Source organism: Cucurbita pepo, chromosome LG16 (genome assembly GCF_002806865.2).
Source record: "Cucurbita pepo subsp. pepo cultivar mu-cu-16 chromosome LG16, ASM280686v2, whole genome shotgun sequence".
NCBI classification, from domain to species: Eukaryota; Viridiplantae; Streptophyta; class Magnoliopsida; order Cucurbitales; family Cucurbitaceae; genus Cucurbita; species Cucurbita pepo.
In genome coordinates this window covers 8,060,492-8,074,818 of record NC_036653.1, presented here as the reverse complement: position 1 = coordinate 8,074,818, position 14,327 = coordinate 8,060,492, and the positions used below count along the sequence as shown (strand labels likewise).

The 14,327-nt window shown below is 40.8% G+C and overlaps 4 protein-coding genes and 1 long non-coding RNA gene across 7 annotated transcripts; 2 read left to right on the top strand and 3 right to left on the bottom strand.

Moving 5' to 3' along the window:
• Nucleotides 1–175: 175 nt before the first annotated feature.
• LOC111776932 lies at nt 176–3,050 on the bottom strand. Its single transcript, XM_023656350.1, has 2 exons — nt 2,377–3,050; nt 176–813 (listed from the first exon to the last, which is right to left on the bottom strand). Exons 1-2 carry the CDS (start codon nt 2,747–2,749, stop codon nt 305–307), a joined length of 882 nt encoding a protein of 293 aa, XP_023512118.1. The 5' UTR covers nt 2,750–3,050; the 3' UTR covers nt 176–304.
• A 320-nt stretch (nt 3,051–3,370) lies between these two features.
• Nucleotides 3,371–14,310, top strand: LOC111777267 (pentatricopeptide repeat-containing protein At4g14170-like). 3 transcript variants are annotated; one of them, XM_023656799.1, is made up of 3 exons: nt 3,371–3,799; nt 12,232–13,547; nt 13,812–14,310. In XM_023656799.1, the coding sequence occupies exons 1-3, from the start codon at nt 3,438–3,440 to the stop codon at nt 14,282–14,284; spliced, it is 2,151 nt and encodes a 716-aa protein (XP_023512567.1). In that variant the 5' UTR covers nt 3,371–3,437; the 3' UTR covers nt 14,285–14,310. The 3 variants fall into 3 exon arrangements, with proteins under 3 accessions (XP_023512567.1, XP_023512565.1, XP_023512566.1); XM_023656797.1 differs by having other exon boundaries at nt 12,232–14,310; XM_023656798.1 differs by lacking the exons at nt 12,232–13,547; nt 13,812–14,310 and adding an exon at nt 5,380–5,955 and having other exon boundaries at nt 3,371–5,115.
• LOC111777271 (probable pectinesterase 48) lies at nt 5,999–7,467 on the bottom strand. Its single transcript, XM_023656803.1, has 2 exons — nt 6,789–7,467; nt 5,999–6,716 (listed from the first exon to the last, which is right to left on the bottom strand). Exons 1-2 carry the CDS (start codon nt 7,260–7,262, stop codon nt 6,108–6,110), a joined length of 1,083 nt encoding a protein of 360 aa, XP_023512571.1. The 5' UTR covers nt 7,263–7,467; the 3' UTR covers nt 5,999–6,107.
• LOC111777275 lies at nt 9,528–10,102 on the top strand. The gene is made up of 2 exons (XR_002812378.1): nt 9,528–9,629; nt 9,704–10,102. It is a non-coding gene; the product is annotated as an uncharacterized LOC111777275 (long non-coding RNA).
• Nucleotides 10,485–12,120, bottom strand: LOC111777274 (probable pectinesterase 48). Its single transcript, XM_023656805.1, has 2 exons — nt 11,452–12,120; nt 10,485–11,346 (listed from the first exon to the last, which is right to left on the bottom strand). The coding sequence occupies exons 1-2, from the start codon at nt 11,923–11,925 to the stop codon at nt 10,738–10,740; spliced, it is 1,083 nt and encodes a 360-aa protein (XP_023512573.1). The 5' UTR covers nt 11,926–12,120; the 3' UTR covers nt 10,485–10,737.
• Nucleotides 14,311–14,327: the final 17 nt, after the last annotated feature.

The following is a 14,327-nucleotide window of genomic DNA, read 5'->3' as shown; positions in this document are numbered from 1 at the left end:
GGTATGATTACTTAACCTCTATTAGTTTTAATCCTTCAATTAATATTTTGGTCAATATACAGCTTAAACCTGAAAATTATTAAGTCCCCAAACAATGGTCTAGAGAGTGACAGAAATAAGTAAATAAAGTGGTGCCACTAGCAGTACATATAAATGCACAAAAGAGGGTAGAAAATCCTAAATAAAACCTATAATCTAACCGTGTGTATTAATACTTGAACGCCCAGTAAAAAGACCAACATTATTGTAAAATTAAAACCCGTAATAATGAAATTAAAAAATAAACAAAAGTAAGAAAACACAATCATTCAGTACAGAGAAAAATGCAGGCAGAGGCAATACCAACTAACACGAAGAAAAACTCATTAAACTTGAAGTGAAGCGATAGCGAAACGGAGCCCGAAACCTCCTTGTCGCTATCAGCGACGTCGTTTTGGGGATTGTCGAAGTTGGAAGGGACAATGGTGTCGGGAGCAGATTCGGTTTGGTCGCCGGTGTCGGGAACTACAGGAGCCGGAGCTTCGTCGGAAGAATCTCTCATGCTCTTCGGGAGGCCCTGTCCATGAGTGACGTTTATTTTGAATTGTTGCCCATTTTGACATTGCTCTCCGTCGTAGTGGCCGGAGAAGAAATAGTTGGTCCCTTCTTTTAGCAGTGGGACGGCCACCGTCACGGCGTATGGAGTGGTCGCCGACGGGTCAGCAGCGGACCATTCTGTCGTGTCATGTTCCGATGCGTCGTCGTAGTCGCATAGCTTGTATGTGGTGAAATTATACGTAAGCACAATCGAGTGATTGTTGTCAGTGTTAAAAACTGCAAAATGAACATCACAACGATCTCTGGAATTATTTCAGCCCTGAAATTCCATAAATTTTCAGTTGATCCAGCATAATATTACATATTCCAAGTGCATTCCTAAACAGTGTGTATCGAAGCTAATAAGTTAATAATTTAATATAAACTCTCGAAGAAAAGGTCAAATATATGAATCCTTCATTTTGCACCTAGTTAACTGTTAAAAAAAAATTATAGGAAAGTAACGACTAATTTAATAGCCAGTAAAAGTTTTACGGTCTTCAAAGTTTACAGCTTTACAAGAAGGCGGCACATGGATGATATGTCTATCACATGCATAAAACTACCGACGTTTCTCTTAACAACCAACACGTGTTCCAAGTTACATTATCAAGAATCACAGTTGCGTGCATGGTGGAAAGTCTTCTAAAAAAGAGACGGAGAAAGAAGTAAACACACAAGGGACTAGGCACCGGCATGTTCGTTTAGCTGTCAAGATCATTATCCAAAAGAAACAACATGGGGTACGCAAGGTTGGTGCCTTTTATATATATACATATACATATTTATTTATTTATTTTGGCTGGATAATGAGTTATTTCTTGAACTTTCTCCTTNAAAAAAAAAAAAAAAAAAAAAAAAAAAAAAAAAAAAAAAAATTGAAAAAAAGTGAAGACTCCACTTACCATTTCAATTTTAAAACATGTTAAATTATAAATCATTTGTAATTTATTTGATATTTAAAATTTTAGAAGTGTTCTTCAAAAATTTCAATCAGAAAAAATCAAATTTAAAAAATAATTGATTTATTAAATATAAAGTTAAAATTGGATGAAACTCTAGATTTTTATTTTTATTTGTGATTTTTTTTTTTTAATGGAAAGACCAAATTTGTAATTTAAATTTTAGGAAATTACTTACATTCAAAACTCGACCTTACTATAACTAAAATTGGTTGGTTCAACATGATGCAAACATTATAACGTATTGGAATAATGCTAATAATAGAATGCATTGTCACATTATTATTGTTCTTCTGTAATATTGTTTTACGTGAGGGGCAAGGATTCAGACTATGATTGAGAGCCGCTAAATATAGTATCAATGTAATATGAGTTAGGTTAAAGCGAGATACTCAAAGTCAAGTTTGTTCGATATTGTCATTTAACTAGGTAACAGTTATCGATTCATTTAGAAAAATACACAAAAAAATAGAGAGATCGACGGAAGCACCAAAATATAGCAAGCAGATGGCTCACACAATTTCAGGAAAACGATAAAAACAAACTAAAACGGGAGAAATTTACAATTCAAAGCCAAAAGATGCTAAACTTGAAGGAGCAGATTGATAAAATCGAAGACGGAAATCAAATCACTTGAAGCGTACGAGTTTTCAGAAAACGGAGGAGAGCGATCCGAAATTTCGAGTTTGCGAAGCGATCAATCAAAAATCAAAATCAAAATTCGAAATCTCAAGAGTTCGCGAAACGATCACTCGAAAATCAAATTCAGGAATCAATAGAGAGAGCGAGCAAAGAAAAGCGGAACAGAGCTTAGTGAAAACAGAGAATTAGAGCTTACTTAGAAAATCGCCGAGGCTGAAGTTCTTGCCGACTGTCCATTTTTGATAATCAACGGCAGGTTTCTCCAATTTGTCGAACCAGCCGAGGGAGTCTCCGACGGTGTAGTTCTTGTAGGCGTGAACGGCGGATCGACCGGAAAGGAAGAGGAAAAGGAGGAGGACAAGGAAGGCAGGTGAAAGAAGATCGGCTCTGTACTTCCTCTGTTCCATCAATTCTTCTAGGGATTCGTGAATTGGAAGCGAACTAGAACCACTGAGAGATATTTTGGGTGTGCAGGAGGGATATATGTAGTCCAGTGAACAAAGCCAGGCTTCTTCTCTTGTGCTTCCAGCTATATACTCTGTTGGTCCATTTTCTAATATACCCTTCATTTCCCCTATAATTACACTAAACTCCCATTTAGCTTCTGGTAAATTGCAAAAGATGCCATAATCTCAACCAAATTTTGCTGAATATCTTATAATTTTAAATATTAATGTGATTGCCACATTCATTTTTACCCAACAAATAATTTTTTTTAATTATTAGTGAAATAATATTTTTTTTCAATAAATTATTAAATTATATACGAAAAGAGACGGAAGATGAAGAGAATAAATAAAGCAATAAGAGAAGGTGTCGGTTAATCAAAGTCCAGATATTAAGTGGAATGTCAAACTCTGATTATGTCCCTTAATTAGATCCTTAATTTTTTAATTAGAGGACTTCCCGCTACAACCACTGCCATAATTTGGGCACTTCAATTTTTTTATTTATTTTATCATTTAAAATATTATTAAAAATTGTCTAATTAATGATAAATCCTACATGATTGATATGTGTGTTTGATTATTAGATCCCTAAAATTTCAACATAATTTATTATGTTTCAATATATTTTAATTTAATGTCAATATATTATTTAAATGGCTAAATTTTGTGGGCAAACATTTAAAAAAATAATAATTGAAATTTTAGAAATTTACTGTTTAACACACCTGCTTAGAGGAACCGGCGGGCCGCATAGAGCAAGGGCCGCAAGCTCTCCCGCTTTCATGATTCCGCCATATTCCCCGCCTTAATGTTACAGTTTTGTATTCGAAGCATTGGATTTCACTTCGCTCAAATCGCTCGATTTCAATTCAGAAACTACGTTCGAAGTACAGAGAAAAATTCTGCCGTTCACATCAACCTCCTCACCCTGTGCTTCAACGCTCAATCGCTTCGTCAAACCAAAGAAGTCCACGCCATTTGCCTTCTCAATGGCTTGCTTCCTCATAGTGTATCACTCTGTGCTTCCCTTATTCTTAATTACGCCAAGTTTCAACACCCAGAATCGTTCTGTACTCTGTTCCATCAAACTGTCCAGAATTGTCGTACTGCGTTCCTGTGGAATACCTTGATTCGCGCTCACTCCATTGCTGGGAATGGGACGCTTGATGGGTTGGAGACGTACAACAGGATGGTTCGATTCGGTGTTCAACTCGATGACCATACATTTCCTTTTGTTCTCAAGATATGTTCTGATTCGCTTGATATTTGCAAAGGTATGGAGGTTCATGGGGTTGTGTTTAAGTTGGGATTTGATTCTGATGTCTATGTTGGCAATACGCTGTTGATGCTGTATGGGAATTGTGGGTTCTTAAATGATGCTAAAAAGGTGTTCGATGAAATGTCTGAGAGAGATGTCGTCTCGTGGAATACGGTTATTGGGCTCCTTTCAGTTAATGGGGATTATAGGGAGGCTCGTAACTATTACTTTTGGATGACTTTGAGGTCCGGAATTCAACCAAATTTGGTGAGTGTTATCAGTCTTTTGCCGATTTCTGCTGGCCTTGAAGACGAGGAGATGACAAGACGAATTCATTGTTACATTGTGAAAGTTGGTTTGGATTCTTTGGTAACCTCTTGCAATGCACTTGTCGATGCGTATGGGAAATGTGGGAGTGTGAAAGCTTCATGGCAAGTTTTTGATGAGATAATTGAGAAGAATGAAGTCTCATGGAATTCAATCATCAATGGTCTAACTTTTAAGGGTCATTTCTGGGATGCCTTGGATGTTTTTAGGACGATGATCGATGCAGGAACTAAACCGAACTCGGTCACCATTTCGAGCATTCTTCCTGTGTTTGTTGAGCTTGAATGTTTCAAAGCAGGAAAAGAAATTCATGGGTTCAGTATGAGAATGGGAACAGAAACTGATCTTTTCACTGCCAATTCCCTGATCGATATGTATGCCAAGTCTGGTCATTCAACTGAGGCATCTAGCATATTCCACAGCATGGATAGAAGGAATATAGTTTCTTGGAACACTATGATCGCTAATTATGCGCTAAATGGGGTCGCGTTGGAAGCAATAAGATTTGTAATACTATTGCAAGAGAGTGGAGAACGCCCTAATGCAGTGACCTTTACCAATGTTCTTCCTGCTTGTGCACGTTTGGGTCACCTTGGTCCTGGCAAAGAAATACATGCCATGGGCGTTCGTTTAGGACTAACATCTGATTTGTTTGTAACCAATGCTCTGACCGACATGTATGCGAAATGTGGTTGCTTTCGTTCTGCTCGAAATGTGTTCAACACGTCCCATAAAGATGAAGTTTCTTATAACATATTAATTACAGGATATTCTGAAACAAACGATTGCTTGGAGTCTCTGAATTTGTTCTCAGAAATGAGGCTGCTTGGTAAAAAGCCTGATGTCGTTTCCTTTATGGGGGTCATATCAGCTTGTGCAAACCTAGCCGCAGTCAAGCAAGGTAAAGAGATTCATGGTGTTGCATTAAGAAATCATCTTAACTCTCATCTATTTGTCTCAAACTCCCTATTGGACTTTTATACAAAATGTGGAAGAATTGATCTTGCTTGTAAGATCTTCAATCAAATTCTATTCAAAGATGTAGCATCTTGGAATACTATGATTTTAGGATATGGAATGATAGGAGAGTTGGAATCTGCAATTAATATGTTTGAAGCAATGAGGGATGATAAAGTGCAATATGATTTAGTTTCATATATTGCAGTTCTGTCAGCTTGTAGTCATGGAGGACTAGTTGAACGTGGTTGGCAATACTTCAGCGAGATGTTGGATCAACATCTTGAACCCACCGAAATGCACTATACATGTCTGGTTGATCTACTCGGCCGTGCTGGTTTCGTAGAAGAGGCAGCAGAGCTGATTCGGCGACTACCGATAGCGCCCGATTCAAATATTTGGGGAGCTCTACTTGGTGCTTGTCGAATTTACGGAAACGTTGAACTAGGGTGTAAGGCAGCAGAGCATTTATTTGAGCTAAAGCCTCAGCATTGTGGATACTATATTCTTCTTTCAAACATGTATGCAGAAACAGGAAGATGGGATGAGGTAAACAGGATTAGGGAACTTATGAAGTCTAGAGGAGCGAAAAAGAGCCCTGGCTGTAGTTGGGTTCAGATTCATGGCCAGCTGCACGCTTTTGTGGTTGATGATCGAGCAGAGGGATTTGAATTCGTTTGATCTGATATGTTATTACAATGTCAAATTCATTATAACAAAGAGTTTAGTCTGCGTTTAATCGGTTTGGATACAGCAGGTTTGTAGTGTCCATGAAATAGAATTTTATTTATTTCATCTCATTACAATTAAATATGAAAGGATGAGGTTACAGACATGTTATTGTTAAGGGGAAAAGAAAAGAAAAAAGAAAGAATGTGAATGAGGTAATTAATGATCAACCCAATCGACTGCCACTCTTCCTGCAACTGTGAAAGCCTATAGTTTGGGAGGAGGAAGCAACCACTTTTGGGCCTGCACGTAATCAAGGTTGATGAAGGGTTTCGCTTGTGCTTCACTCAGCTGTTTGCTGAATTTTACACGCTTGCTCGTCTCCGCTCCCGGCCCCGAACACTTAAATTCTCCGAAGAAAACCGTCTTGTCAAAAGCGGGGTTGTTCATGTCGTCCCAGCCTTCAGGATGAAGGATGTCGGCAATGGTGGTGTAGGCAAACACAACTCTGGACCAAGGCCTCCAGGATCTTGCCAAATAAGTGTTCGGCCCGCCAGTGCCTGTAACGCTGCAATGCGCAAACACATACCCACTGGGGTCGTCTTCCTTTTCTCTTGAATGCGCTGCAATCACTCCCAATCCCCCTTCTCCCAGCACATTCAGCTGACTGTTCAAATACAGGGACGTTGCCTTCCCGAAGATGAAGTCCACAGTGCCTTCAATGATGCAATCCTTGTACACATGCATCCCGTCGTCGTCGCACAGGGTGTCTTGGAACCCTAGGAATTTGCAATTGTAAATTGCGGCTTTATTCCCTCTGATTCTCGCCGCCAGTGCCGGACCTCCTTTTCTCGCATCCGGTCTTGGAGAAGTGTTCTGATTTTATTCAAAAATTGATTAGAAAACGATACCCAATTAATCCTAAAATGCATTTAATTAACAAATTACCTCGATCACGAGATTGGCAGCAACAAAATACTCAGCCTCGACGGTCAAAGTTCCACTGTACACGGTGCCGTATTTTTTGGAATCTCCATCGAATGTCAATTTTGGCATATTCTTAGGGGAACCGTAAAGGGTAATGAAGGGCTGATTTCTCTCGATCGTAAGCTTCTCCTTATAAACTCCTTCCCCTATCCAAATCACGACGCGTTTGGTGTTACCGGCTGGAACGCTGGCGATGGCTTCGGTGACAGTCTTGAAGTCTCCGCTTCCGTCGGCCCTCACTTTCACGACGGTGGAGCCTTCTTCAGCGGCCACAAGGGCGGGATCAAGCTCGGCCTTGCGGTCGGCTAAGGGCTTCACATGTCCGGAAAACCAAGCTTCTAACTGCGACTTCTCTGCAGGAACCTCTGTTGTAGCAGAAGAGATGGGTGCAAAAGCTGCCAGGAAGATGAGCAATGTTGTGAGAGCAATATTCATATTTTTTGTTGTTTTCTTGAAGCGATTTATTTTATTTTTAAAATAAGGATGGGTGAATGAGTACGTTGAATTGCATGGAGAAGGTAGGGATTATATAGGGTGATGGGTCCCACTGTGAACCATAAGAACCCACCTAATATTTGTGAATTCGTTTTACCTTTCCGTATCTGGTGGAAGACTATTTCCTCCAAACAAACAAAAATATAATTTTAAAATAACATTTTATTTTCTTCCCAATAAAAGGCTCTACAAACAAATAAATAATTAACAAGAGAGGCTCTAGAACATCATAGTGCCATTGTCCCTCGGCAACTTGTAGCTGAAAGGACCGGTGCTGTTCTGAAGTTCGTGAGTTTAGATGAACATGATGTCCCAAACTTGAAAGATTTCAAGGAGATGTTTACAACAAAAACAAAGCCTGTGGTTACCCATCATGTCTCAAATGTACTAGTACACCCTTCTATTTGATGTTGTTTTTCGATAAGGCTAGGGAAATCCTTTCTTTTCCATGAGGTTGTTGGAAGAAAAATAAAATGCATAAAATAAGGTGCCGTGCCCTTCGATCTCGACGACGGAGCCGTCGCCGAATTTTACTGTCCCGCGAATTCCCGAGTCAAGCTCGGAGAATGCAGACTTGGCCCCGGTCATATGGTTTGTTGCCCCCGTGTCAAGGACCATCGCCGGTGCTCTTGCTGTTCACCTCTTTCACTGATTTGAGCGAACTCGCTCCTCTTCCAGTTGAATTGGCTCCCCAGTTGGTGCCTTTGTTATGCACAATTGGAGCTCTTCCTCGGGTTCGAGGCTCACCGGAGCAGTTATGCCGTCGTCGATTACCTCTGTGGATTTGGGGAGCTCTTCCCCGGGATTAGGGACATCAGGGTGTCACCATGAAAAGGGCCCGGCTCATCCTTCGGATTGAGCCACATGGGCCTTCTCGGCCATCATTTCTGTCTCGCTGATGCTGCCACCGAGTGTGGTGATGCTGTTGGCGAGCCCCGTGATCCGCATTGAAAAATCATCGACGGATCCGCCGTCCTTAAAGCGAATCTCCGAGAGCTCCTTCCACAGCTGCTCGATGTTGGATTCCCGCACTCGTTGTACCATCGGGCGCAGTGCACTTGGTGGAGAGAGATGCATCTCTGGGGGCACAGATCGACAGCGTGCCATAACCCGTGCGCCTGTAGGTTGACACGCATCAACAAGGTCCAACTCAATATCGGATACTGAACAACGACAGTCGTTATCTCCCTGATCACTCACTCAACGACAACTCGACACCCATCATCACAAGGTCGGCCTTCTCGTGGTGGTGATGTGGATGCCAGCACTTTGCATTTTGTTCGAGTTACCTGAGACCTGTGTGTTATTAGGTCAACACTCTAACCACTTGAGCTATTCAACTTGATTGTTGATAAGTTGGCTCCTCTGCAATGATATACACCGATGGCTTCAACCTGACTCTGATACCACTTGTTGTTTTTCGATAAGACCGGTGTGTTATTAGGTCGACACTCTAACCACTTGAGCTATTCAACTTGATTGTTGATAGGTTGGCTCCTCCGCAATGATATACACCGATGGCTTCAACCTGGCTCTGATACCACTTGTTGTTTTTCGATAAGACCTGTGTTATTAGGTCGACACTCTAACCACTTGAACTATTCAACTTGATTGTTGATAGGTTGGCTCCTCCGCAATGATATACACCAATGGCTTAAACCTGGCTCTGATACCACTTGTTGTTTTTCGATAATCGACCAGGGAAATCTTTCTTTTCGTGAGAGGAAATCATCGACAGGAGGTTGTTGGAAGAAAAATAAAATGCGTAAAATAAGAAAGAGAGAATGGCTGAAATTTTGACTGCGCTTCAAAATCAGGGTATTAAAGCTTCTTAACAGATTTTCTATTTAAATATAACCTATCATAAAAACAGGCCAACTAAATCTGTGACAATTCCTACAAAATTGCTTCTAAAACTTTGTTAATTCTTTGTCAAATGGTCAAACGGAGAACTAATAAAATCGTGTGAATCTAAATAAGGAAAAACTAAGTTTTATCTAACATTTGATATCCACTATTGTTGTGAGATGTCACATTGGCTTTATCTAACATTTGATATCCACTATTGTTGTGAGATGTCACATTGGTGGAGAAGGGAACAGCATGCTTTATAAGGGTTTGGAAACCTCTCCCCATCAGACGTGTTTTAAAACCTTGAAAGGAAGCCCGAAAGAGAAAGTCCAAAGAGAACAATATCTGCTAGTGGTGGGTTTGGGCCCAGTCCCTAATGCTGAACGTGCTGCTCTGTGCTCGTTCAATATTGAAAACATGCATCCAACGGACATTGCAACTTTTCTTGATCAACAGGTACATCAAGGGAGATTGTATTACTAGAGTGCATCAGTTACTTTCTATGGGTCCTTAAAAATATTTTAATGCAGCATGGTATAGCCATCAGATCAGGACATCACTGTGCGCAGCCCCTCCATCGGGCCCTCGGTGTGAGCTCGAGCGCACGAGCTAGCCTTTACTTCTACAACACAAAAGAGGATGTGGACTACTTTATCCAGGCTCTAAATGACACTGTAAGTTTCTTCGACTCCTTCAAGTAGGGATCTGGTAATACCAAAGCTTGTTGGTTTGGTGGGTCCACTGCATGGATTATGCTCTGTTTCTTGGTTTGGTGAAGATTGTCTTTCTTCTTGCTATCTTGAGCTGAGCCTGTGACATTTACTACCAGATGTTTGCCCATATAATGTTCTTGTAAAGACCACAGATTTCTCCTAGTTTTAGACTTTAGTTTATCTATAAATTATCGAATTAAGCTATGCTTTCACTCATTTTTCTCAAGATAACAAATTATTATATACAGCAATAAACCATCGTGTCATGAGCCCAAAGAATCTGAGACTTCTAATATCTAAACGTATACATAAATTCTAATTCTAAAGCTTAAGCTTATATATGAGATGAGATTCTACCTCAGTTGTTGGAGAGGAGACTGAAACATTCTTATAAATCAAGATATAAAGAAAATTTGTAAAAAGATAAAGAAAGTGGAAAGAAAATCCTTATTAGGTTATTTTCTTCTTTTTAGAAGCTTGTGAATTATTTTTACGAACCTTGTGCTTTAGGTCTAAGTTTTAATCTTAGTTTTATAGTGATAGTTTTATGTTTGGGTTCAAAATGTAACGAAAAACATACCAATTAAGTAAAATGATCCATATATTATTCTCAAACAAAACTGTCTATCATACTACAATACGATGTCGTATAATTTGACGACAATAATTGAGAATAAGGTCATGGGAAACGACATTGTAAAAGGGGAAAAAAGAAAGAATGTGAATGAGGTAATTAATGATCAACCCGATCGATTGCGGTTGCGGAGAGGTATTTGGTGTATGTGAGAATACTGCCACTCGAATACTGCCACTCGATCGAATACTGCCACTCTCCCTGCAACTATGAAAGCCTATAGTTTGGGAGGAGGAAGCAGCCACTTTTGAGCCTGCACGTAATCAAGGTTGATGAAGGGTTTTGCTTGTGCTTCACTCAGCTGTCTGCTGAATTTTATACGCTTGCTCGTCTCCGCTCCCGGCCCCGAACACTTGTATTCTCCAAAGAAAACCGTCTTGTCAAAAGCGGGGTTGTTCATGTCGTCCCAGCCTTCAGGATGAAGGATGTCGGCAATGGTGGTGTAGGCAAACACAACTCTGGACCAGGGCCTCCAAGATCTTCCCAAATAAGTGTTCGGCCCGCCAGTGCCTGTAATGCTGCAATGCGCAAACACATATCCACTGGGGTCGTCTTCCTTTTCTCTTGAATGCGCTGCAATCACTCCCAATCCCCCGACTCCCACCACATTCAGCTGACTGTTCAAATACAGGGCCGTTGCCTTCCCGAAGATGAAGTCCACGGTGCCTTCAATGAAGCAATCCTTGTACACATGCAGCCCGTCGTCGTCGCACAGGGTGTCTTGGAACCCTATGAATTTGCAATTGTAAACTGCGGCTTTATTCCCTCTGATTCTCGCTGCCAATGCCGGACCTCCTTTTCCGGCATGCGGTCTTGGAGAAGTGTTCTGTTTTTATTCATTCAAAAATTGATCAGAAGGAGAAGTGTTCTGTTTTTTATTCAAAAATTGATCAGAAGAAGGAGAAGTGTTCGCATTTAATTCACAAATTACCTCGAGCACCAGATTGGCAGCAACAAAATAATCAGCCTCCACGGTCAAAGTTCCACTGTAAACGGTACCGTATTTTTTGGCATCTCCATCAAATGTCAATTTCGGCATATTCTTAGGGGAACCGTAAAGGGTAATGAAGGGCTGATTTCTCTCGATCGTAAGCTTCTCCTTATAAACTCCTTCCCCAATCCAAATCACGACGCGTTTGGTGTTACCGGCTGGAACGCTGGCGATGGCTTCGGTGACAGTCTTGAAGTCTCCGCTTCCGTCGGCCCTCACTTTCACGACGGTGGAGCCTTCTTCAGCGGCCACAAGGGCGGGATCAAGCTCGGCCTTGCGGTCGGCTAAGGGCTTCACATGCCCGGAAAACCAAGCTTCTAACTGCGACTTCTCTGCAGGAACCTCTGTTGTAGCAGAAGAGATGGGTGCAAAAGCTGCGAGGAAGATGAGCAATGTTGTGAGAGGAATGTTCATATTTCTGTTGTTTTCTTGAAGGGATTTATTTTATTTTTAAAATAAGGATGGGTGGATGAGTACGTTGAATTGCATGGAGAAGGTAGGGATTATATTGGGTGATGGGGCCCACTGTGAACCATAAGAACCTCCCTAACATTTCTGGATTAGTTTTAGCTTTCCGTCTCTAGTGGACGACTATTTCCTCCAAACAAAAAATATATATATATATATTTTCTAATATACCCTTCATTTCCCCTCTAATTACTCTAAACTCCCCTCCCTTTATCAAGGTCCAGATATTAAGTGGAATGGGACGCTTGATGGGTTGCAGACGTACAACAGGATGGTTCGACTCGGTGTTCAACTCGATGACCATACATTTCCTTTTGTTCTCAAGATATGTTCTGATTCGCTTGATATTTGCAAAGGTATGGAGGTTCATGGGGTTGTGTTTAAGTTGGGTTTTGATTCTGATGTCTATGTTGGCAATACGCTGCTGATGCTGTATGGGAATTGTGGGTTCTTAAATGATGCTACGAAGGTGTTCGATGAAATGTCTGAGAGAGATGTCGTCTCGTGGAATACGGTTATTGGGCTCCTTTCAGTTAATGGGGATTATAGGGAGGCTCGTAACTATTACTTTTGGATGACTTTGAGGTCCGGAATTCAACCAAATTTGGTGAGTGTTATCAGTCTTTTGCCGATTTCTGCTGGCCTTGAAGACGAGGAGATGACAAGACGAATTCATTGTTACATTGTGAAAGTTGGTTTGGATTCTTTGGTAACCTCTTGCAATGCACTTGTCGATGCGTATGGGAAATGTGGGAGTGTGAAAGCTTCATGGCAAGTTTTTGATGAGATAATTGAGAAGAATGAAGTCTCATGGAATTCAATCATCAATGGTCTAACTTTTAAGGGTCATTTCTGGGATGCCTTGGATGTTTTTAGGACGATGATCGATGCAGGAACTAAACCGAACTCGGTCACCATTTCGAGCATTCTTCCTGTGTTTGTTGAGCTTGAATGTTTCAAAGCAGGAAAAGAAATTCATGGGTTCAGTATGAGAATGGGAACAGAAACTGATCTTTTCACTGCCAATTCCCTGATCGATATGTATGCCAAGTCTGGTCATTCAACTGAGGCATCTAGCATATTCCACAGCATGGATAGAAGGAATATAGTTTCTTGGAACACTATGATCGCTAATTATGCGCTAAATGGGGTCGCGTTGGAAGCAATAAGATTTGTAATACTATTGCAAGAGAGTGGAGAACGCCCTAATGCAGTGACCTTTACCAATGTTCTTCCTGCTTGTGCACGTTTGGGTCACCTTGGTCCTGGCAAAGAAATACATGCCATGGGCGTTCGTTTAGGACTAACATCTGATTTGTTTGTAACCAATGCTCTGACCGACATGTATGCGAAATGTGGTTGCTTTCGTTCTGCTCGAAATGTGTTCAACACGTCCCATAAAGATGAAGTTTCTTATAACATATTAATTACAGGATATTCTGAAACAAACGATTGCTTGGAGTCTCTGAATTTGTTCTCAGAAATGAGGCTGCTTGGTAAAAAGCCTGATGTCGTTTCCTTTATGGGGGTCATATCAGCTTGTGCAAACCTAGCCGCAGTCAAGCAAGGTAAAGAGATTCATGGTGTTGCATTAAGAAATCATCTTAACTCTCATCTATTTGTCTCAAACTCCCTATTGGACTTTTATACAAAATGTGGAAGAATTGATCTTGCTTGTAAGATCTTCAATCAAATTCTATTCAAAGATGTAGCATCTTGGAATACTATGATTTTAGGATATGGAATGATAGGAGAGTTGGAATCTGCAATTAATATGTTTGAAGCAATGAGGGATGATAAAGTGCAATATGATTTAGTTTCATATATTGCAGTTCTGTCAGCTTGTAGTCATGGAGGACTAGTTGAACGTGGTTGGCAATACTTCAGCGAGATGTTGGATCAACATCTTGAACCCACCGAAATGCACTATACATGTCTGGTTGATCTACTCGGCCGTGCTGGTTTCGTAGAAGAGGCAGCAGAGCTGATTCGGCGACTACCGATAGCGCCCGATTCAAATATTTGGGGAGCTCTACTTGGTGCTTGTCGAATTTACGGAAACGTTGAACTAGGGTGTAAGGCAGCAGAGCATTTATTTGAGCTAAAGCCTCAGCATTGTGGATACTATATTCTTCTTTCAAACATGTATGCAGAAACAGGAAGATGGGATGAGGTAAACAGGATTAGGGAACTTATGAAGTCTAGAGGAGCGAAAAAGAGCCCTGGCTGTAGTTGGGTTCAGATTCATGGCCAGCTGCACGCTTTTGTGGTTGATGATCGAGCAGAGGGATTTGAATTCGTTTGATCTGATATGTTATTACAATGTCAAATTCATTATAACAAAGAGT